Genomic DNA, 25,784 nt, shown 5'->3' with positions numbered 1-25,784 from the left:
AAAAACAGCTTTCAATTTAACTTTCTGAACATAAACAATACAGACTTATAATGACTGCCATTAAACACAAAAAATAGTCAAATAGCTTCTTCCATAGTCTGAACTCTGCTCCAAACCACATTCTTTTACTCACAGAGGACTGGCTGTGGACCTCGATTTAAAAGACCCAAGCTGATCATTCATGATTAAAGACAGAATCTCAATCATGATTAAAATTCAATTCATTGCATAGCCCTAGGTTAGTCACACAAGGCCCTTTGTGCCTGGTCCAAGTCCAAATGAATGGAAATGGTAGAAACTTTGTATTTTATTTGTGTTTTGTTGATCACATAGTAGTAAAAAACGAAACCTAAAGCAGAAGTAGTAGTTATTGAATAAAACATTGCAAATAAAATCCCATCGTCATATGTTCCTACAAGTCACGCACCAGTTGGACTTAGACAAACATGACTTATCCACAAGGAAAATTACTTGGACACTTGTTGAGCTGTAAAGTATTCACACAACTTCACGTCCATGACCAGATTTTTTACCCCAAATGACTACTTAAAATTCAGATGGCAAAATCTCCTGCTAACAGCACTGTTTCTCATGCAGCTCAGCCCTCTGCCTCCCTGTTTGTTTTACATGACAGACATGCCACATTGTTCTAGTTTCCTCGACAAGCTTTGGGTAGATCACCTACTTCTGACAGCAGTGATCTGGGGTCAACTGGGGTTAAGACCGCCTAACCTCATGGACCACCTGGAGACCCCCTCCTCATTGCTGTCCAAGGATTATCCCACACCAATATGAAGAGGTCAAAAAGGCCATCTCTGTCTCTGTTACTTTGCTCCTCTTTGCCTGTCTGTCTGTTGCTCTTTGATGGTTATATATGCTCTGATCCTGTAAACGCTTTAGGATGAAAGGCATGGCTGGGAGCGACCTCTATACATGCGGCTATGGGAGCACTTTTGTTTGGGTTGACGCTGGAGGGAAGCCGTTGCCCCCGGAGGTCAGCCAGCGGGGGTGGGCTGAGCGAGCTAGGGGACCACCTCCTGTCACCGTCCAATGATTTATGGAGACTGCACACAATTCAAGCTCCCAGAATTTAAAGTCATAACATCATATCATTCAGTCAACTGCCTGTGGGCTCCGGGCTGGAGTTAGTAAGCAAATCTCTTAAACAGACGATAGGATGTGCTTGCCAACACATTCACTGCTCACTCACTGAATATTTTTGAGCGAGGTAATGATCATGTTTGGTAAAGGATTAAGTTTTCTTTAACGGATTGGTTCAAAGTCAAAAATTAAATTGGGTATCGGATGGAAATAGTTTTTTAAAGTTTTTCCCAGACATATTTAACATGGAAGGTTTTAAGGGCACAATTATGTAGTGATTTGCTGCTAAACCATGTTTTTTGGCTTTCCTTTTTAAAATGGGGAAAAGCGCCTGTTGAATGTTAAGATGGTTTTGGCAAATGAATACTTGCTGACAACAGTACATGTATGACTCAGAGCCAGGTTATAAAACATATGTGACTGTTAAGCTATTTTATGCAATTAACCTGTCTTATCCACATGTTTCAGACTGATGAAAAATTAAGTGTTGCCATGGCAATTAACAATTTAAAACAAATCCTCAAAATTATGCACATAACAGGAAGCTAAAACCCATGAATACATTTACATTCATGCATAGATCGTGGATGTTAGTTTTGCTTAGGTTTGGTAGGATGGACCAGTATTGTTTTTGTAACTTTAGCTTTTAGTTGGAAGTTTGCATTGCACATTAACCAAGGCCAGGCCAGGCTAAGCACCTGTCCCTGTTTAAAAGACTACAACTTTTCACCACATGTGCTCCTTCTGTTTCTCAGGTAACCATAAACCATATCAGCCACATCCCATGCACATCCTTATGGCTATGCACAGAGCTCTCTTTGGTCTGGTCCTCATCTGGCCTCCCTGCCCATGAGGGGGAAATCTTTGGCACATGTTATCTTTGGAAAGTGTTGAGTCCACAGAAAAGCAGCGGCCGCTTCCAGTGTCAGCTAACTCGCTAAAGAAAGATCAAGACATTGTACTTCACCAGAATGTGTGATTGACAGCCTTGAATAGTCCAAAATCTTGTTCAATTGGAGCATCTTGTATGATTTCCGTGCCAGGGTCTGTATCTCACACACTATGTTTTTGTCATGCGCTGGAGGGAATGTGGGACAAAGAGCTCCGTATGGGCAGTAGGCCATAGTGTAATCCAAGTCTCGGAGCAAGTCGGGCCTCATCCACTTAATGCAGGAATTCATGTCATTCTTTCTGTCTATATTGGACTCATTTTTCTCCTTATAATGAAGCCCCAATAACAGCAGGAGACTAGAAGGCCTCATATATTCTATATTGTGGAGGAGCATGACAAATTAGCGCCCCTGCAGAAAGTTCTTAAAGGCTGTTTGTGCCATCAAAACAGCACGGTTGTTTCCTGAGTTGACAAATAGAGGCTTTGGGTATAATGGGCAAAATAGGGCCATTCAAAAAGTTAGATAGTTTCTCATCAAACTGGCTTTAGAAATAGTTATTTTACAATTTCATACTAATTTTGGAAGCTCAGTTACATAAAGAGCATTAAGAATGACATGATGTTTTGATCATAGTGAATGCATGCACAGATATAACATTATTTTCTTACCTAACTCTATATTTTACATTGTTTTTATGCCAGATGCCCTCCTTGATGCACCTGTATACATTTTCAGCCTATCTTTCTCCTGGCACATATAACTTTATCAAATTGAAACAGACCTGAGCTATTTGAGGTTTGGCAGTAGAGGAAATAATTTGTAACTCAAGATGGCAGCTATTAAGCATATTATTCTTATCATCGCCAATCTAAGCCATGAGTTACGTGGCGTGCCTGTAGAGTCAAAATATAGCATCAGCTGCACTTTTAGGATACTGTTATGTGCTGATAATTAGTGAACAGTGACCTGCATATTCTAACCAGTCGGTTGTTCTTAGACTTCACCCACTTCATCCACACACAAGTCTAATAATACCTGTGTATATTTATCCTATGGACTTGCACATGCATACGTGCTTGTGCTTAAATTTAGTGTGACCTTAAACTGGAATCTCTATAGCTGGTGACTCATTAAGGCCTATTTAGATAACGCCAGATCGTTTTTTGATCACAGACACAAATTTAACAGGTGTAGACAGCTCTATTTTGTATCTTGCTTACATCTCACTGATGCCACCTGCACCACCATTCAGCAGCCATTTAGTTTAGGAACATGAGCTAAGTATAGCTGGAGATTTATTGCCTCTATACCACAAGAATATGTTATACCATGTGTTGTTTTGATAGTTGTCTGGTTTATTGCAGTATCAAATTTACCACACCAAATGATCTACAGGGCCAGTGTGGTAGGACTTTATATGATATGAAAATACATTTATTTGACTCAGGTGTTATACTGTATGCTGGATGATACAACACTTCTTTTTTCTGTTTTCAGAAATAGCTCAGTTATGGTATTTTTTCTGTTATCAAGATCAACTACATTTAAAGGTACTATATCACACAAAAATTACCCTTAATTAATAATACGCCATGTTATACTGCTATAGCTTCCTCATAAACATACCTGGAGTTGTGTTTTGTTTCGTTCACACATATTTGAGTAACCCTTTATTATTAGTTTGTCTACATCTCCAAAAGCTCAAAATGCTCTGTTCCACCTTGTGATGTCATGAAGTGGTAGTTTTCAAGTTAACAGCTACTTTTTACCTTTAGTTCCGCAGAGATTAGAAATTCCATGGCTGAAATGATCCAAATGATTTTAGTGAAGGTGTATGGAGTTTAAAAACACAGTGGAGCACTTCCTGCATTGCCACATGACATCAAAGGTGGAACAGAGTGTTTTCTATTTGAGAAAAACTCAGTCTAAATATGCAAGGTTTGTGCATTTGATGAGGAACATTATAACAGACCAGAAAATAGCATAACATGGGCCCTTTAATCCTGTATATATTTGAAATTGTAAATTAAATTCTTAAATATAATTATCTGCTGATACTAACTCTGCTCGTTCATGAAAAAAATCACTATTTTTAGAATGAACATACCATTGTAAAACACAAGGGGTTTTAGGGCTTAATGGAAGATTTCCCCTCAAACTGGAAGACCATTATTCAACTTCAGTCTCATCATCCAAAACACTGCAAGATGTTTTCCCAGTTTGCATCATGGCTTAAAAATGATCATCTACTGAAAAGCTTCCACACACTACTGTTTTTTTAAGTGGAATTTTGACAGGTAAGATGGACACAGTACAAATATTTTGAGCCATAATAATACCATCTATATCGTAAGATTTACTGTCTTGTACAATGTAATGTTATGTTATCTTCTATTATGTAACACAGAGTCACTGTCTAGACTTGACAAAGTATAGCTGCAGTTCAAAAGATGGAGCGGGTTTTACTTGAATAATTCTGTGCCGCACTGTGCATTGCTCCAATATTTCACCACTACATCAACCCTATGGCATAAGAGAAAAATAAGCTTGTTTTCCATGCCGTACACGCTCAGCTTCATAAAATGTCAGTATAGGGAAAAAGTCTTGTCTGAACTTTTGAATAATGACCTCAGTATCATCTGGCTCTATATTATCGATTACCTCAGCTTCCCTTCAAATCATCATAATTGTTGAAGGATTTTGTGAAACTTAATACGCAACACGTGCAGGAGAAGAGCGGGCTGTGAAGGTGTTGGAATCCACTTTACTCTTAAGGAATTTGTTTAGTTTTATTTATGAGGTCATTACCATATTTGGACATGTTCAAAATATCAAAAGGTGCACCTGAACCCTTAACACCTCATATTTCTTTTCAGTTGCCGACCTCATGTCTGGCAAAGTTTAGGTTCACTGGTTCACCGCTCCGTGTGAAAAGTAATGGTGTAAACAATTCATCACACTATATTACTCATTAGTTTGTAAGGCGCAGAGGGCTATGCAATAACCACGTTTTTTAATATGAGCAAACTAACACTATGTATTGGCCAGTACTGACATAAGTTTTTTATTGATCCACAAGGGAAAATAAGGTGCACTACGTAATTTGTCAGCTGGAGGGTTAGCCACGTTCTCGTCTCCATGGAGATAGATGCGTTTAATGCTGTACTGTGCATTATTTCGAGCAAAGAAGTAACATCTCAAACATCAAAGTTACTTAATGGGCTTTTAAAATTCTGTGCATGATATATGAACAATTGTGCAATTTGGTACTGTTAATCCTTTGATGAAGCGTGAATCTCTAGTTAGAAGCTGCAAATAACTTCAAATTATTTCATAACTAAACTCCAAAGATGTGTTATTGGTGGTGATGTCATTCTCCCAGATGAAATCATCACAGAAAAACAAATGTTGAACTTGATTATTTCTATCCTTGAGTATATCCAAGAATTCACTGTATTACAGCAAAAATCTGCATTTAACAATTTTAATTTTAGCTGTCCCCAATCTGTATTAAAAGATATTGGCGTGTAGAGTGGTGTGATGTCATCTGACACCCAGCAATAGACTTTTCAGTCTAGTTTGCCAATTAAAATGTGTGCAGCTGCAAAACATTACTAACAAAGACAATTATTACAATATAAATTAGATCCACTGACCTACCATTGCAAGATAAGATGAAATATGCAAGTATACTCTATTTAGAATGTATTTGATTCAATAGTGAGGTCATGTCTATATGTGTCTGTGCGTGGAATACTTGCGACAAATTAGCCTTGGAAGTGTCCCTGTGCTTTCCAAATGAACGCACAGCTGTTAATACCATCTTTGTGAAAGTCATTTTATTTCAGACCATGCTTCATACAGTGTAGCTCTAAATGGCTTGTCTTTTATGTAATCATGCACATATTTTCTACTTTGCTCAAATGACAATCATGAAATGTCTTGTCAAAACTTGCAAGTAACATAACAGACCTTACTTTTATGAGTGTTATTTAGAACTTCAAGGCATTAATGTTGTGATTTAAGCTCATGGTTCCCCTTTCATTATGACCTTTTATCTGACTACAGAGAAAGTCAAAAGTTAACATCTACTCATCAATGGGGCAATGTTAAGTTCATGTGTCTATTATCAATTGAAGTCACATTTTCTTTAATCAGAGAAAAATCCCCCATAGTTGCACTATGTAATGCCTTGAATATTCCACGGTATGAGGTTAAACCAGTCTTTACACTTTTTACCTATTACATATGTTTTTGCTAACAAATACATGCTTTCTTACTTTGAGTGGGATCACCTCTCCACTGATCTGACCTGTAACTTAGCCTGGTGGTATCTCCTGCTTGCTTTCCTGGAGATAGTCTCATGTCATATTGTGGACATTTCAGGCAGAACAATAACATCTCTATATAGATAAGCAGCTAGCTGACCCTCCAGAGTCTATTAGAAAATTGTCAGGGCACTTTTGTGATTCACTGTCACTTTTGAATGATACTTGAATCTCAACCAAGGTATTTACAAGTGTGATTTGCTCATTTTGGATAGCTGAAAATATATGATCTTATTATTGTTATGGGACAGTCCAAATATTTTGTCTCTTGTGTTTCCCACCCCTAACCCCCTGTTGGTTTGTTGCTCTGTTACTACAAAACAATGTATAAAATATGGGTCAGTCAGATGAGTCCATCCCACGGCTGGTAGTGTTAAAACAGGCCTTTTATTGTAGCCGAAGTCATATGAACTAATACAGCTGTGTGGAAAAGTCCAGAGCCACTGTGGTTGAACACAAAACCAGATTCCACACCCAAGACTGCTACTTCCAATCAAAAGCCTAATCCTTTAAGCATTTGGACTCACTATATATAAGTTCAATACAAGTTGCTGATTAGGTGTTTTAAGAGGTAACAATTTGAAATGTAAGGATACACCTGCCATTATGTGATTGAGTGGTATATGCTGGAAATGACTGAAAAATCTCCTTCAAATTGGCCTTGGGCTCAGCACAAAGTGAATACATATGCACATCTGCTCAGCTCTGAGGCAGTTTATTGGTGTTGTTTTGAGGTTTTGAAATGTCAGTTTGAAGCAGGGAAAGAGATGTTCAATTTCTTACTCATTTCTCTCTTTGTTTGTTGTTCTGTTGTGGTTGCAAATTGCCAAAGTGGACATTTAGGTTAGTTTCCATCCGCTGGGGAAATCACAAGGCAGTTATTCGCACAGTTTCACTATTTTTAAAATGTATTACCCCGTCAGGCATGGGTTGGTACCTCTAAATCTAACTAATGACGTTTTTTGTCGTTTTTTTTTTTACTTCAAAGGCACCACCTGATGCTGATCTCTATGGTATTGTTATTGTTTTGCCTGGAATATCTTGGATTTATTCAACTACAGGTGTTTTTATTGCTCAAAAATACCTTAAAAAACATGAAGATCAGGTCTGTGGAGAGGTTTACAGTGAGATGTGAACCTCAGATCTGACCTGTAAATTGGCCAGGCAGCATTATCCGGAGACAAGGAGGTACTGTCTTCATGGTTACAGCAAAAAGCTACAGTGTATCTTTAATGAAGTGCAGTACTGTGACTAATTTTACCCGATTTTTATCACTATAAAGGAAAATATATGTTATGTGCTTTTTGGCTAAATGGATAGACCCCTTAACTAGCACACTTCTAGTTCTGGACTGACTTTTGTAGTTCATGCCATATTTGCATATTTGAATTGGCCACTGTTGCAGAGACGTCTCGACAGAAGCGCACTAATTACAGTTTGGACGGCTCGTCTGGTGCAGATCCGTGAACAGCCGGGTCTCCTCTTGTGTCTCTTCTGATGTGGCTAACTCAAACCAGCGACAAATGGCCCAGACATGGAAGACATTATGACGGGCTAAAAACAACATGTTAACTACAGACTAGCTCTCCCACAGTGCAAACACCAGCTTTACTGCTTTTGCACACATTTGGACCAAGACATCATGGAAGAAGTATGCTGTGGTAACCAGTTCACTATAACAAATATATTGTACCTGACCTCTTGTGGCTGAAGAAGGTACCTCTCACCTTATCCCACAATGGCACCTTGAGCTTACATTGTCACTAAAGTATACCTTGGTAAATGGTCATGGTCACATTTTAATATAGTGCTCTTCCTCATTCAAGGGGGTGAGGAAAAGTTAAGTGTCTTGCCAATGAAACAACAGAAGCATTCATCTGTGGGAGCTGGAATCACACCGTCAACCTGTGGGTCAATGGATCGGACCACTGTACCAAAGATATTTATGTCAAAAAAGTGGGATTCAAACTGCCAACCCTCGGATCAGCGGAGAAACACTGTGCTGACTGTCGCCCCCTTAACTTTAACCTACACTAAGACAAATGCAATCATATGAAGTATTCAAAGTGACCCATCAATCAAATAAGCCTATATAATTGTCATACGTATGGTTACTATATTTTACAAGTACAGTGCACAGTAAAACTATGAAGATTTGTATCTGTAATAAAGTGTTTGAACATTCAGCATTATGTGGTCAAATGCTAACACTGTTTTGACTAAAATTTGCCCCATGGTGTCTTTATGGGGCGTTGGAAAGTTGGCAGTTGTAGTTTCAATACTTTGCATGGTCTACAATAATACCAAGCATGGGCACAAGTCAGTCCACCTCACCATTAAGTTCAAAGCCAGTCGTCAGAGGAATGCTATTGACCCTGCTCCAGTTTCAGATCACATTCAAGTCTGCGCTCTTTTTAAGCACAGGCATCCAGACCGCGCGGACATGATGTAATTGGCCATTCAACAAAATTTAGATCCTCATTTAGCAATTTAAAACAAAATGTAAGGAAATATACTACTGAGGTTTCTATTAGCTGTCAAATTTAACAAGTAAATCACTACGTTTCACTTAGTTCATGACATACCCGTAATGTGATGGAGGGGTCAGACTGAACAACTTGATGGTAATAAATGGCTGTGGAAATGCGTTGCTCTCCAGTGAATGGTCAGTGTTGGTGTATTTCCTTTAAGAGCACAATTAGTTCTTGATTATCCCACACCGGAGCTATTGATATCATGGAGGTCAAAGGTGACTCTGTGAAGCGGAAAAGTAGTGGCACCGACATGCTTCGCTGCTGGGAAAACATACCCGTCAATATTATGTATTTAGCTTATCGCAATGTACCCCAAGCCCGATTAGTCATAGTTTAAAAAGTTGTTAAAATGTGTTACTCTCACTTGATAAAGACGGTGTTTATCTGTTCAGAGAAACCATATCTTTTGGAAAACCCCTACAGTTCACAAACATTTACACAAAGGAATAAAACAGTTTGCTAATGGCGTATAGCAGTGACCGTAGTGGACCGCAAACCTGGAAAGAAGTTGCTAGGATCAAAAACAAAACAAACATCTTTTCTGAAGCTGTGCACGTGTCTTAAAATTCATGTATGTAAATGCAGTGGATTTACCAAAGAGTTTGTGGGAGCTAGGACCTAGTTAACTATATTTAAAGACTTGCTTTGCCTTTTCGCGGTTTGAAGACTTTAAATTTTGTTAGTATTTTGTCTTGTTAAGGATACAACCCAGACAGTCTACTTGTTCCACATGTTTTTTGTCTCGATTCTAAATTTTCATAGTAGATGGCATATTGTGTATAGTATTTTGGAGTTGCTAACAAGCCACCAAACAACAAACCAGAAAATACAGTCTGTTTATGCCAAACCTATGTAAAAAAGAAAAAAACTTTCCCTGTGGCCATAAATGTCAGATACAAGCCACAAGATGAATGAAAATAGCTCCACCATTACTCTAATGTAAATAAACAGACCCATCTCCCTTTGAATTTCATTAGGACTGTTTGACTCTTGTTGCCTAAATGTGGTTCTCCTTCCTCTTCGGACATCAATATTATGTAAATGACAGCATTCATTCACTCGCCGCCATTGTTCTGCTTCCAAACCCGGTCTTTGTTTGTCAGTATCTAATCGTGTGGTATACTCTTCCTCTTCGTTTCTAATCATGTCGTTTTTAGACCATGCACAGTTGTGTTGTCTACTGCAGTGGCTTTCCCAACACAAAGAGGCCTGCAGCTTTATGGGATCCAGCTGGAGAAGTCCGGCTTTTTCAGAGCTGCTGGTTTTATCTGAGCTAGATCAGAGTCAAGACAGCATCAGTGGCTTTGTACAAGACATAAATGTATAACTTCGAGATAGGGGAGGGATTTTGAGATTCAAATTCAATGTGATCACAAGTTAGAAAAAGTCTCGAAGTGTATTTGACAGGTTCTCATGTTTTTCCCATTATGACTGCGTTTAGTGGGATGGTATGTGTGGTAAATATTTCTTATAGTCTCATAGTTAAATGGTAGTTTATGAAGAAAAACTGAAAAATACAGGAACTAGTGCTATTTTAAGGACGAATCCCTTTATATGTTTCATCAACACACAAAATTCCATCTAAAATACAAACACATTTTTTAAACATCTGCTGCCCATGTCAAATCAAGAAGTGAAATTAGCATATAAACTTCACCAACTTTGTTGAACTAGGGAAAACTAATCTTAATTATTAAATGAATAGTATTCTAACCTGCCAGCACTTTAAACCACAAAGAAATACTGTAATTAGTTGAATAGTTGTATTAGTAGAACAACAACGTGCTCAAGTTGTCACACGATTCACTTTTATCTTCAGTACTTTAACTGCACTGTTGAAAGGTTTGCCCAAATTTTACAAGATCCTCCCTCTTTTCAGTAAATACCTTCTTCTTTTCATTGTTGTCAATAAGCGGCTGTAAATGTGGGTCAGACCTAGTTTTAGCTCTGTTATTTCTCACTGCTCGTGCGATAATAAAAAATAATAGATCTGCATTCCTTCACTTTATTCAAACACATATGAACCTTTCTGCTGCCTTTGATCCAACTGCTTCACATAAACTTATATTTTAAACATATAGTATTGGATCAAATGTGCACGCATGTTCACATTAACAACGAGGTAGAGCTGTCAATCAAACCAGGGGCTCTGCGGAGCTCTGTGATTGGGCGTAACCACTAGCAGCTGTCTGAGGGGTTATAGTGAAACTGGCATCATGGTGGACACTGGACAGAGCAAAGAGCAGAGTGGAGCTGGTGCCCTGTTTGTTATGGTGTTATGGTGTGTCTGGTCATACTCACACTGACAAGGGCCAAGGGCATTCTAACACAGAGGCACCAGCCAGTCAACAGAAAGACATTTTGTTTGAGAAAGACTGCATCTATTTTACATGTTTTTTAGCTGTGTGCAAGAAATCCTTGGTCGACTAAAGGGATACAAATACATGGGAACATAGCATTAAGGAAAAAAAAAAAGATCCCAATGATCAAACCATATTTGACCCAAAGTGCACTGGCATAACAAGATAAGTGGTGTTAGTCGACAATATACGTTTTAGTTGACCAATAAAACTATTAAACAATGAAAGGCCTGCACCCCTTAACACATTTAACAAGAATATTTTTATTTTATTTTTAAGCATATCTTTTTTTAACTTTATGCATGTCCTTATAGCTATATTTCTACTTTTTTATATTATTATTATTATTATTCAGTGTTTTATGTTGCACTTTATCACCGACGAACATTCCTAGTTTGTGAGTTGTGTTCACTGACAATGGCAATAAAAGTCTTCTGATTATGATTTTGAAAAAAAAAAAAAAAGAAACCAGTATTCAACCAGTTTCAATTCCATATTGTCTTTGGTTTAGTAGGCACATCTCATCTGCTTGTTAAATATTTATACTCATGTTTGATTTGATTTTCTTTAAACTTTCAAGTTAATTAAACCACATTGATATGCCAATATTGTGGGAAGGTTTATATCTGTCTATGCCTGACTCACCATAGACACACTTTTAGAGGTGACCATGAACCGCACATCCCACAGAGCACAGACCAGGCTCCTTCTCACTTTGTTTGTTTGGCTTTATTACTTTACTTTCTGTGTTGTGGGGATAGTTAAACCTGTTAAAGACATGGTTTAATTGTGCTATACCTGTAACAATGGGAACTCTATTTAGGGCTGCAGACTTAACTTAATCACAGTTTAATACAAATGTTGAATTGCCCCACTTATCGCGTCACCAAAGCTTTCTGCATGTAAACAGCAAAAGATCCTGGTTTGGAAAGCTTCTGCAAACGTGTTGAGGAAGGTAGGGCTCTTTTAGTCTTGCTCCAGTTCATTTTTCAGTCAAACACACACTGTAAACTGAATCCTTATTTGAAAATATAATCCAATCGCAACAATTTTTTTTTCTCCCAAAACTGTGCATAAAACATATTTCAACCCTAAAAATCATATAATATCATAAGGTTCTTGAGCATCTTTTTCTTTTCTATTTTTTTTTTTTACATTTGTGTATCTTGCTGGAATCTGTTGTCTCTTGTTAACCACTCTTCTGTCAGCTAGTGGTTAAACAAAGAGTACTTAACATTGCGTCTTGCCAAACTTTTGCTGGATCTTGCGCTGTACTGGGAGCCACAGGGTCCTTTGATCCCATTAGAGACTGAGGCTGCTGTAGGTGTGGCTCCTCTCACTGTCATGTTTTGGGGATGCATGACTGAATCCCAATAGAGGAGCTCAAAACTGTCCTTATAATTTTTACTGCCCAGACTTGTTTACTGAAAATGACTTATTTTAACCCAGCAGCTCAAGGCACTCATTTTCCCATTATTCTCATCGCAATGTTGATTTTGGAGAATATACCCACTAGACTTTGTATACCTTTGTGTTAGGGTTGTGCAATCTATCCAATTTTAATCAAGAATGAGATTTGGTCATTTCTAATTGCCAAAGATCATCTTAATTAAGAGGCCCATAGCCAATCCTCTGTTGGTAAAAGCTGTTATTTAGACTTTAGAGCAAGAAATGTGGCTGTTTTTGTATTAAATGGTAAAACTCACGGTTAATATAGACATTTTATTAGTTTTTAATGAGACAAATTTGAATATAATACAACTTTTTTGTCATATTAGCCATAATAAGATTCAAATATCCAATATATGAACTGTTCTTTCAGGTTTTTTACCATTGCTTTTCCTGTAAACTTAATTTTTCGTTTTTTAGGAGTAATTTTATCAGTATTTTTGATATGGTGATACCTCTGATCTGACACATGACGGTTGAAAAACGTTTGTGTCCAAGTAAAAAAAAAAAAAAATCCCATCAATCACAAATACAGTTTCTGTATCATATTTCATGTTAATCTGGATTTATGTCTCATGTAGTGAGTGGGATTTTGATCAGTTCATTTTTTAGGTGAAAGAGAGAGTTGCCACATCTATTTGGCCCATCGTTGCATCAGTGAAACATATGTCATGTAAATCTCAAGTAAATCTTTAAAAAAACAAAAACAAAAATATTTTCAAAGCCAAGTAGGAAAAAAACTGTCTGCCAACAAGTCTTATGAAGTAATTTGTTTTATATGCCAGCTACAGCAGGAGTGAGAAAAGTGTGATAAGGTCTGCAACACATAAAAAAGCAAACACTTCAGTCTTTTTGTATTGTGAGGATACATTTCTCACAAGCAGCCAATAGATTATATTCTCTAGGCTAGTAGGTTCCCATGGGTGTTTAAGCTGTCCACTCACGCCAAAGTTTACGTCATTAAATGTTTGGTCTGTATGCTAGACAAAAATAAATAAAAAGGATAGTAAAAGGCAAAGAAGGAGTTGATAAACGTTTAATTTGAATTATTTTAGTGTGAGGTGAGGATGTCTTAATTGCGATACTAACCCCAAGGGTTTAATAAATAATTAAGTGGGTTGTTTTGAAGCTCAGAAGATAAAGCATTTACCTCATACAAAAAAGTATAGGCATTTCACATCCTTGAGATGGATCCTGTGTCACGTTGGTGGAAGTCTGCCAGAAATGCAAATAATCTTTTCTCATTATGTATTAATATCATGTTCATCAGATTCCATTGAGACGACTTACATACTCTTATGCATATCAAATGTTGTATTGTTGCTGTCTGTGTCGTTAACAAGGTTACATTAGGTGCTTTATAGTAAGGAATTATATAGGCCTTTCTACAAACTGTTTTGGTTGGAACTACATCTGGTCATTTAATGCCCATTTTTGTGTGATCTCAGAGGCCTGGTAAGACAGGCTTGGTTATTACTTGAAAGGTAGGCCACTGGTGCTACAGTGAAGCAGCAGTTGATTGTTTGTTGGGCAAAGGAGTCAATGTCCCAGATTGGTAGATTCGTTTCCACCAGTCTGTCCCAGGGCAGCTGTGACTATCCATCCATTTTCTTCTGCTTATCCGGGGCCAGGTCGTGGGAGCAGCAGTCTAAGCAGGGATTCTCAGATTTCCCTCACCGCAGACACATCCTCCAGCTCCTCCGGTGGGACCTCAAGGCATTCCCAGGCTAGCTCAGAGACATAGTCCCTCCAGCATGTTCTGGGTCTTCCACAGGGCCTCCTCCCAGTGGGACATGCCCAGAACACCTCTTTAGGGAGGCAACCAGGAGGCATGCTGGACAGATGCCCGAGCCACCTCAGCTGGCTCCTCTCGACGTGTAGGAGCAGTGACTCTACTCCGAGCTCCTCCTGTGTGACCGAGCTCGTCACTCTATTTCTAAGGCAGCGCCCAGTCACCCTGCGGAGGAAACCCGTTGCAGCCGCTTGTATCCGCGATCTTCTCCTTTCGGTCATTACCCAAAACTCATGACCATAGGTGAGGGTAGGAATGTAGATTGACCGCAGCTGTGACTACAGTAGTATTTTACCACAGCCAAGTGTGGAATGAATGAACAATACACAAAAGATGCATTATTATTATTTTTGCAGTGGACTCCTGGGTAACACACAGTATACCTTTTACCCTTCCACCCGTGGCTTCTATCATGTGACCCAGCCTCTCTGTGTCTCTAGTACCTGTCAGCACTCACATCGACACACCCAGCATGACGTGACGATTCTTTCAAGTATCGCCAACACTGCCCTGATAACCCATATCACACTTGTCAACAGAATATGACCCAACTTATAATGTTATGCAGTGCCTCGTTTCACTTATAAAGCCAACATCTTTTTAAGTTGTATCAAATAATAAACATTCACAAGGTTGAAGGGAAATTGAAATCCCCTGTTCAGTGTCTATGAGTTCGCAGATGCCAGGTTGCCAGCAGTGGCTCCACATCAAATACAACAGTATGAGCTGTTAACAGTGGAGAAAGGAGTGTTGGGAGATTTTGTGCAGCAGGTTCAGCGGTAACAGTTTTGCACTTTACAATTTCCCTCATTTACAGTTTACAATACATAGTCATTTGCTCATGATGCTTTGATACAAAATTAATTAGAAACAAGTGCCAATTGGTAACTTGTAACTCTTGGATAGCGCTTATTAAGAGACTTTACACTATCTTCCAATGGTAAAGAAACATTGCCAAGGCCAGCACTTGTAAACTTCTAGTTAAGGAATAAATGTTTGCTCTGTTAATAAAGGTGATAAATCTGAGCTGTACCTTTTTCTTATTTAACAAGCAAAACAACAATACAGACAATGGGTTTGGCTAATAATGCCAATTTGATTCCTGGCTACAAGGACCCACTGTTTGAATGTAATCACTATGCTGTATGCTGTTTTAATAACTCCAGTACATATGTCACACATGTTAAAAATATCAAGCTTATTTGGTCTATACATGAGTGGATTTTACCTCAGCAAGAAACAGCTCATAAAAAGTAATTTAATTGGCTTATAGTTTGCTAAATATGTGTTTAGCTTTTAGTGGGTGCTTACCCATGGTTTCAAATACTAGACGGACACGAGACTTATTCTGGTCTTTGCAGCAAAACCAGGACTGTGAAACTTTTACTTGTTTTGAGGCACTAAAGTTTTTATGCCTCATAATGATTTTTCATACTTTCAGCCTCCACTCTGCCTCTTCACTTGTTACCCCCTGGTTCATTCAAGCCCATGTCCAGTCTCTGCTTACACACCATGACGACTCTCTCCTCTCCACTACATATCTGTGTCAGTCGCGGTGCAGGTGGGGAAGTCTTCCACTGTGGCTAAGGGGGGTCAAATCTACACAATTACATAGAGAAAATCCCTGTCTGCTCTCATTGATATTATGGGATGGGATACATGGGGCTCCTTCCACCTGCTGCAGCTCAGGAATGGCTCCCATGAAAGATAGGTCTGTCCTCAGGTTGGCCTCGCTGTCCCGCTCCGATCTGCTCCAACATTCTGCAAATTCCACTTTCCTCCTTGACAGAGTCAGATAGGATCTTGAAGGACAAATGTTTTTCGTGCCTTCTGAGCTGCAACTGACTAAAACCATTTATGAATTTCTAAAGTACTTTAGCGTTGTTACAAATTAATACTAACATTTTAAACTTGTTTTCAATGCTAAGGGAAAGACTCCATTTCTACACCACAATGATGCAACACAATGTAATTTTCAACACAAAACATCATCAATAACATGTATTTTTGATATTACTGTGTAGTCTTGTTCTTATATAGATCAAAACCAAACTAAAACTATTCAGGAAAGGTCAGATTTTGTCCCCAGTATCCCTAAATTTTATTTCAATTGCAAAAATCTATAGTACAGTCTAGATCTGATGTGCAGTGGCAAAGGCAGTATCAGGTGTAGCTATGCCAGAGAAGCATGTCATTGGAGAGAAATTCAATCTGTGCTTCGCTCCTGAGAGAGTTTGACACAGCACTCACGATGGGCAGACAAAACCCAGGTGCCACGTCAAGACATGTAATCAAGTCAATATGTCTGCATGCTTATACAGCTCATTTTAACTTCACCAAGCAAGGCAGGCTTTGACAGTTAATACAATGAAATGACATTTCTGTGCAGCTGGTTTGGTATCTTTATAGTTTCCATATCTATCTATATATTGATTTTGTCTTTTCTGTCCATTAGTTCAAGTGTAAATACTCAAACACTCAGGAAGAAACACCTTGCAAATTAAAACTGTATATAAATGTGGACTTCCCCAACTCAAAAAGGAAATGATGCAAAAGACCCATAAATGCTTTAACTTTGCATCAAATTAAATCTGAATCTAACATAACTCTTACATTTCTCTTCTCAAATTGGGTAAATTGGAATAAGACCCATCAGATTACTCCTCAAATTCGGACATGTTTTGCCATAGAACAGGTCCAATCTGATATTAAGTACAAGGCTTAAGTTTAGTCTAGAAATTAACATTTGAGCGTGGCACAAATATGAAAAAGCGTGTTATGTCTGGCCAGAGGTCTGTTATGAATTGCTCCTAGTTGTAAATATGATTGTGCCCTCTGCCTTGTTTGCTTGCATGTTTGACACTGTCCACCATTAGGCTTCCTGTGAGGCCTCATCCCAACAACAACGGCTTCTTCTTCAGTCTGTGTGGGCTTCCTCTCTTTCTAATCTAAACCATCTCTACATCTGCCTCCCATCACCACTTCCAAAAATGTTTGAATCAACTCCAGACCCCAGGAACAAATTAATTAATGTCATTTTTGCCCTGTTGTGTCTCTAAACTGCCTGTGCTAGTGTCCGTATGTTCCCGTTTGTGTGCAGTGCGTGTCCTCCCGCTCCATAATGGTGAGTGCAAACCCAAACACATTGAAAGTGATCTCATTCTTACCTGCATTCCCCCATAATGATTTCAACCTGAGCGCAATAGTCTGCTTTTATTGACCCATCACTCACTTTATGTTTTGTTCACGGAAAAAGGAGATCTAAAAGTAGAACGCTAAAGGCCCAGTTTGGGAGGTCCTGTGTTTAATTACTCGTGCTTTCTCTTCATAAATGTAGGAACAAGGGGTTACTTTATAAACTGACGTGGAATAGTTCTGTTGTTGTTGTGGAGTCCAGACAGCCATTATGCAGAGCTCATAAAGAAACAGGAAAAACTTAAGTTAATCCCGGTCTTGTTTTAGTGGTGCTGGCTATGCAGAGTAGTGCTTTACAGTCTGCTGCAGTGTGTCACTGTGCCCTTCAATGATCAGGGCAAATCTAAAGAGTGTACATTTAAAATCTACACTCATTACAAAAACAACCCATGTTATTTATATAGAAGGCACCAGTACACAAGCGCCAATCTGTAAAGCAAACTGTATACTCATATCAGTCTTCTTCTACTTCTTCTGTTTCAACTGCTCCACTACTGCATCCACTATACTGCTTTTACTAAAACATACATATATATATAACTCATACGCAAGACACACCTTATAAAATGTAAAAACTTTAGTGATATACCTTCCCCTCCTCCTTCCCAAAAAAAGAGGAAATTACGTTTCCTCTGCACATTGGTAGTCTGGCATTCAGTTTGCATTATTTATATTCCTCCACTTTACAGTATTTTCTACATCTTAAAGCCAGAATAGCTAAAATCTATACTCTACATCTTGATCTAACTTTGGAAATGATCAGGTAATTACAGCTGTTTTGTTTTTTTGTTTTGTTTTTTTTAACTGTAACTTCCATAAGTATGAACTTTCTCCATCCACACTCCTATACCACCTCTACATACAGTTGCTGTCTAGAACAAATACTTTAGATTAACAGCAGCGTGTTCTGGTCTGTCCCGCCCAGTGGGGTCTCTGTGGTTTCCCCCGCTGAGCTTTGGATGTGGCTTTTATGTTGCTCCGAGCGGTAGTCATCCTTTTTACTGCACACCACTTTATGGAAATACCGACGTGTGAAAAGATGAGTGAGTTGTAATCACACATGGTTTCAAGAATGGAAACTGTCACAGCAGTGAGGTGTTATAGTCAAATTCAGTGTGTTGATTTGTTAATTGGGCTGAAGTTAAATCACAGAAGTTTTTGTTGATGGTGTGAATTTATATTTTTGTCAGAGGAACCAAAATTCTCATGACAAACTGCCCTACTTCTTCCATACAGGTTTCACCCCTGTAGAGTTCAGATGAGCACATTCCTGATCATCATTCAGATTCCACAGTGACTTTTATGAACATAATTATGGGACATTTTCCAGTTAAGAAAATGTGACTGTATTGGGGTTTAAGAGGAGAAACAGCTGCTTTCATTGGTGCTTGAATAAAAATGCCCTCAACATTTTCACCTTGTTGAGTCATTTTACAGACAGCATCTTGTCAGCAGAATCCTCAGCGTGGGTACGACACTGAAAACACATACTTGTTCTTATCGGTGTGAATACCTCAGAGCTTCCCCAGTATTTTGGAGTAACCTGTTATTGAAATATCAGATTGGATTGGATCTTCTGCTTATGCATGTTTTATTTTAAGCAGAATGCTGTTATATATGCCCACCTTTTGACAGTATGTTTACTTCACAAAAAAGTCTAAAATCTCAACAGTCAAGGTAATGTATCAGATAGGCAAATGAGCTGTTATAGACAGATGTGTATTTAGACATGTATAGCCTAGTATTGAGCCTCACAAAAAATATGTTTTTAATTGTGTAGTGTTCAATGCTAAACCATTCATCTGTATAGGCATTGTATCAGTGCAATTCATCTGCCTCTTGCTTGTATTTTATTTATCGGTTAAAGGTAGTGTTGCACCACTCGATCTTTATGATGTCTCGATAACAATACCTGGTGCTTTGGATACTTTCTTCTTGTGACCCATTCTGATTTGCCTCAGCTAAAAACTGTATTACATTACAGTCTTCCTATGGTCAAAAAACTGTTCAATTTCAAACACAAACACAAGACACATGTTGTGAAAAGCTGCTTTTAGTGGTTTCTGGACAGATGAGGCTTTAGTTTCTTTCCTAAATTAGGAAAAGCACAGAGTCCATTGATATATTGCAAATGTGTGCCAAACAGTATGGAACTAATCTGTGAGTGATTTCTCATTAGAGCCTGACCCTTGGGAGGTGCATCATGTGTGGACCATAGACATACACTGGGTGGGACCGCCTGTTCCTACTTTTGAAATCATGTCCAGGAATAATGTGCGCCTGTAAGCCAAAGTATTTCACGTGTTCTCCTTTTGTGGTAGAATTGGTGTTAAGAAGTGAAAGATATTATATAATATTCCAATATGTGTTCCAATAATATGAGATATATTTTTCAGTATAAAATAATAGCAGCATTTTTCATGTTATTATTTGGTTTTACACTAATTCAGATGTAAATTAAATCCAAATTAGTGTAATTATGTAATTCTTTATTATTCTTAGTATCTGGGGATTGATTCTTTTTACAACCCAAATTCCAGTTTGTACTATCAATATATTTGTAATCTTGTTTTATATATAAAACCATATTGAGGCAGCACCATCATTTGGTTGCTTACTTGTAAAAACGTTCTACAGTATTACTTACAGCAGTATGTATTTACTGAACAAGCTTATAATATTGTAGTAGGCATATTCTATATATACATTTTCATAGTATTTTGAGTCATATATAACACAGTGAATCTAATGGTGAGGCTCCCTGTGATTCCAGCTGCCTTAGTGCTGATTAAAATACACAACACTTGAGTTTACATTGAGTCATGGTTTTGGCCTGGATTGTACTTTCTGGACAAAAACCACAACCCTCATCAGATTAGCCCTATAATCCTAAAAGCTTCATATGTACCGGTCTAAAGTGGCTGTACACAAACACACAGATGCATGCTAGATTTCCTCCTGCTTTGAGTCGATGCATCACTGTCGCAGCCCACTCTGATCTGGCCACTTTGATCAGCTCCTCTGGCAGTCTCTAACCATTGATCACTCTGTAAGGCCTGCAGAGAAAAGGAAGTATTTGCACCACTACAAATCACATATGTTTGTTACGCTAAGGTACAATGACTAACCTGGAGAGTATCCCACTGTCTTTCCACACTTTTGATCAGAAAGCAGAATGGCTGTTTGGAGACCCTCGCTCTAATCTAACTCGTCATCCTCAGGTCTCCACAAACACAAATGCCCTTACCTTGACCTACAGAGCAATGCAGTAATTGAACACAGTAAAGTAGTAAATAATTAACCATTATAGTGTTAGCCAAAAGCCATCCTTGTTTAGAGCAGTGGTTCTCAAGCTGTGGTCCCTGTCCCACTGGTGGAATTTCTACATAGATGTAAAATGAAGAATCACTGTTATAGTGTTGACATGAAAGCACAATTTCAAACTCCGTTTTGACCTTCATTGCTGATTTCCAAATGATACAATAGAATGGAATGTTCTTTTTTTAATATACTTCATATTTTTTACACAAACACATTAGACATTTATCATTTTATCACAGCAGGATATATGACCTTTACAGTTCTTTTAAGACATTTGTCATTGGTGTGTAAGTTGTCCATTTTGTCAATTTCTCTTGACGTTGTTGATTGTTCTCAAACTTTGTCACTCACAAGTATCCATTCCTTACATGTAGGTATTTCTGGTTTTCAGTATTTTTTTGTAATGGCTTTCTTGCAGGCTTATAGGGGTACTTCTTAAACACTGTAGCAGAGAAAACTAAACAGGTTTTTGGGATAGCACACCTCAGTACCTTCATTATTACTGAGTGTACAGTATCCCAGAATGATACAATTTTCAGGCATAACCAAAAGATGTGATTTATTTGCACATGTCCACATTCTCTCCAACAAGGCTGTATTCTGGATATATATTTACTTGAAATTTGGGGTGTGATGAAAAATTGAATTATATTCCAACAATGCTCCCTCCAAACTCTGGATGTAGTTGTGGTTTGTTGGGTTCTACTCATGTTTGACCATTCTCCATCCAAAACTGTAATACCCACTTTTTTCTCCCATTTTTGTTTTACATCTAAAGTATTACATTCCCTTCTTCCCATTAAAAGTTTATATAAGGATGATACTATTCTACCTTTTTTTACGAATAGAATGTAATTTTCAAAACAAAGTAATAGTATTTGTTTTATTAGTATTATGTCTCATGTTAGTTCTGATAAACACTTTTAAAACCATTCTAAAACAAGTCAGGAATGATCCAACTTTGTCATTTTCACTATCGGTACCTATTCAGTTGTAACTACTTTTGATACAATGCTCGTTATAGTATCGTAACTTTTAACTTAGTTTTGTTTTTTGTTTTTTTCTGAACAACACATAACTGAACTTTCACTCTACATAACAAATAATTTTGTAAAACTGTAAATAAATAGTTGTATTAATTGTTATTTGAATCAATTATGTTTATTCCATACCTAGAACACAACTGGTGCTTGTTCCACTGACTATGAAATATCTCAAAAAATATCAAAAATCCACCACAATAATGTACAAACACATAAAAATCACCATAATGTTATAGATAGAAACTGACAGACTTACAGGAGTGCAGTAGTTCACACAGTATATATTAAAATATAGGTCGTTAATAAAATCAGGGAGCTATACAACAACAGTATTAGGTCTGTTTTCATTGTAGGTTTGAATGATGATCCCAACTTGGCAACTGTGACATCTCAGCTTGGGAGTTCCAGCACCCAGGGGCCCAGCTGAGAAGTTCTGCCTCACAGTTCCTTCCTGTTATTTATAATGGCATAAATCAACAGTATAGCACGTTTCCCGTCTTAATACCTCTGGACTTGTGTGGATTTATTCCTAGAGGATGTGCTGCCAGCGGCTTGCCTGGTTGTAGAAGTTTGGTGTTTTGTTTTTTTGCGCTCAGCTGTTGGTTGTCAGACACGCAGTGAACAAGATGAAGGAGTGAAGTGCCAATAGAAACGTCAGTGCAAATTAGCCACGCTGTTTATGAGACACGGATATCTACTGGAGATTTCTGAAAGTTGCAGTTACCACGTTTATGCTTCTTGTCTGAATTCTCTTGAGAACTCGTCAGACAACTTTAGTTCCAGTCTACATGCAGGTTGCAATAGAGCTTGGGATCGAATGGCAAAAATGTGATGTTATGATCATAGAGATGCATTAGCAAAAATAATAAAAAGTAAATAAAAAAATATGGAACAAGCTTTGTAAGATTGGTCACCACTGGGAAATCCCTCACATTGTACTTCTGAATGAACGTCACATGTTGTATTTAGCATATTAAAACCTCTATTGCTTTAGCATTAGCCTAACTCTGAAATGTAACGACACAATCCTGATCTCTATCACAAATTACTGCTAATGATCATACAGAGTGGCAGAGTAGTTAGCCTTTGAGTCTCACACAAAAGGGCTTTTCGATTTAAGTATTTATCCAAAGAGATGCAGGTGTTTTTTTCAAATGTCTCTGCTGTCTCTAGTTGTTAGGCCTCCAACGAGCAGGTAATGTGTGAAAGGAAATGAATCAACTATAGAGCAACAGACAAATATGCTAAAACCTGATCCGAGCATCTGAATTTTCAATTAAACACCTTTTATGTCTTGTTTTTATGCAGATCTTAACTCAAAGACCACATACCACCTGCTTTATGATAAAAGCATGTTTGTAGCAGAAGCGCTCAGCCGTCATATCCCTCCTCCTCCTCTTTCTCAGCTCATCACAAGGAAGATTTTCTCTCTTTACTGAGGAGGAGGAGGAGGCCAATAATATCAATGAATAGAGGACTGTTCACCCTGATCCCGAGAGTGCACACTTGTCTATGTTTCTCACACTTATGAATAGAATTAACACCAGCTGTTTGTAAAGACTACCAGCTTCCTGACACTAGACATGTTTGCTATTGATATGCAGATTAAGGCCAAGACATACTGGTTTATTGTGCATGTGCCTCGGTTCTCAGACTAGTGGTGCAGCAATAACAGAATAGGAGAGTAGCTGCAGTATAGTGCTGTGGAGCTGCAGTGCTACCAGGGCTTTTGCTGAGTCAGAGTGCAGGCAGCAGTGATGAACAAGCAAAACACTGGACCCAGCACTGACACCTTGTGGTCATTATCACAATTACACTGAAGTAACAACTGGGTTTGCATATGTATGTTGATAATAAAACTTAAAATTTGATTCTAATACTAATACGTAAGCAAAAGGCTCAGTACTTTTTGATAACGGAATTAATAATACCCTCTTCTATACAGTGGAATGTTATTTTCACCCAAAATAATGGTAGTTTGTACATAATTACCATGTGGCCTTATAATAGTTCTATTAAAGAAAGATTAAAATTGGTCAATCTTATGTATTTTTTCATTGTCAATACTCAATCAATTGAGTTCCTCTGTTTCAATACTAGTTTTAGCATCATTTCACATCTGTGCTTTGAGTTTTTGACAACCCAAATGTGGCCGTTGAATCAATTCTTTTCCATGCTACACATGTGTGGTGATTATAAAACGCTCAGTGATGGCTAATGAACCACAAATGAGCTCAAACTGTACCACACATTTCCTTCTATGTCTGTTTAAACATTTACATAATATTTCTACATAAAACATTGAATTATGACAGTGCCTGATGGTTGATCTTAAACTTTTTTTTTCTTTTTCCAGAAAAGCTGTACAACTCCACTGGACGGGAGCTGCGCCGAGCCCTGTTTTCCCTCAAGCAGATATTTCAGGTAATAGTTAATTTACATAGACACAGTGATTTGGTCCTTTATGGTAATGTCTATTTGCACTAATTTGCACTCACTCAACAATCAGATTTGCAGATAGGCAGATTTTAGCCTGCAGATACAAACAGACATGGGAACTCAGTGGTGCAGTGCTAACTTGGAGAGCCTGGACAGGGGAGGGCGGTGTGGAAGTTTGCATGTTAGATTTAATTTGGGGTGAAAATAAATCAAATTGGCTTGAAATAGTTGATCAAACTTACTAATGAAAGTGGGTTGCTATTACAGAAATGCAGATTTTACAGTTAGCTTTAATTTAATTCTATGCAGTATTACCACACCACTACCAGACTATCCATTTGACTTTTACACTTTTACACATGTCTGGATTTAAAACTATGGATATTCATCTAGTAGGAGACAAGACCTGTTTTAGACCTTGCTTTGCACTTGTTTAAACATGTTTAGTATAGTTTTTTTTTTTCAATTTTGCTCTTATTAAAGAAGCAGGAGGAAGTGGGTATTAAAGTTGTGTTTTAATTGCGTTTACAGCGCTGGCTTGGATAACCTGGAGAAGATGTGAATGTTTGCATGTTAGATTTAATATAGGGTAAAAATAAACCAAATTGACTGGAAATATTTGCTCAAACATACTAAAGAAGTTGGATAGTTATAACAGCAATTCAGATACTGTTAATGTTATCACATGCAATTCATTCTACTTGCAAAGTCTACACTTTGTTGAAAAAATACCACATGAAAATACCTTGGTTGTATTTCACTTCGACTTTTTGCGTGTAAAGCTGAGAGTAACAGCATAACTGTATCGCATATGAAAATGAAATCATGCGTCCTCAGTTGACTTGAAGAAGTGTTGAGCGCATGTATTAGTCTCCAAGCTGTCGTTTCTATATTTTATCTTGTGATTTTAGAAACATTGCCAAATGACTGGAGTCTCCATCACAGGTCTATACAACATGTCCATACAGAAGTTAAGGCTCCCCGCAGAGTCCATTACTGCGCATTTGACTACTAACCTACTGTATACACTTCATAATAGTGCAGAAACCTCTGTGTTGTTTTAAATTACAAAGCTACTGGTGGAAATGGGGGAAGCAGATGGTTTTCTAATTGACATATTGTAAAAGACATTAAATCTGAAATATTGTGTTTTATTTAAATATAGTATGTAGCGGAAATTGTAGCTAATTTGCAGAGCCTAGACCCTAACAAAGGGATTGACTCGATCTTGCCGTCTCAAGAGCAAGATCTAGATATGGTCACTAGTGGAGGCATAAATGTGCAGGTTATTTAGCCACAAAGCTCTTTCTGAACACCTTGGGATCCCAC

The 25,784-nt window shown here is 38.0% G+C and overlaps 1 protein-coding gene across 1 annotated transcript in view; it reads left to right on the top strand.

Annotated features, from left to right (window-relative positions):
- fhod3b (formin homology 2 domain containing 3b) overlaps nt 1–25,784 on the top strand; it is a 72,792-nt gene that overhangs the window by 18,601 nt on the left and 28,407 nt on the right. The window contains exon 4 of the mRNA XM_033981285.2: nt 24,373–24,440. Within this exon, the coding sequence (XP_033837176.1) occupies nt 24,373–24,440 (68 nt within the window). The remainder of the gene's footprint in view (nt 1–24,372; nt 24,441–25,784) is intronic.

The sequence above is a fragment of the Periophthalmus magnuspinnatus genome, chromosome 16, assembly GCF_009829125.3.
Source record: "Periophthalmus magnuspinnatus isolate fPerMag1 chromosome 16, fPerMag1.2.pri, whole genome shotgun sequence".
NCBI classification, from domain to species: Eukaryota; Metazoa; Chordata; class Actinopteri; order Gobiiformes; family Gobiidae; genus Periophthalmus; species Periophthalmus magnuspinnatus.
The sequence above is the reverse complement of the archived record's forward strand: the minus strand, read 5'-3'. Positions and strand labels throughout refer to the sequence as shown.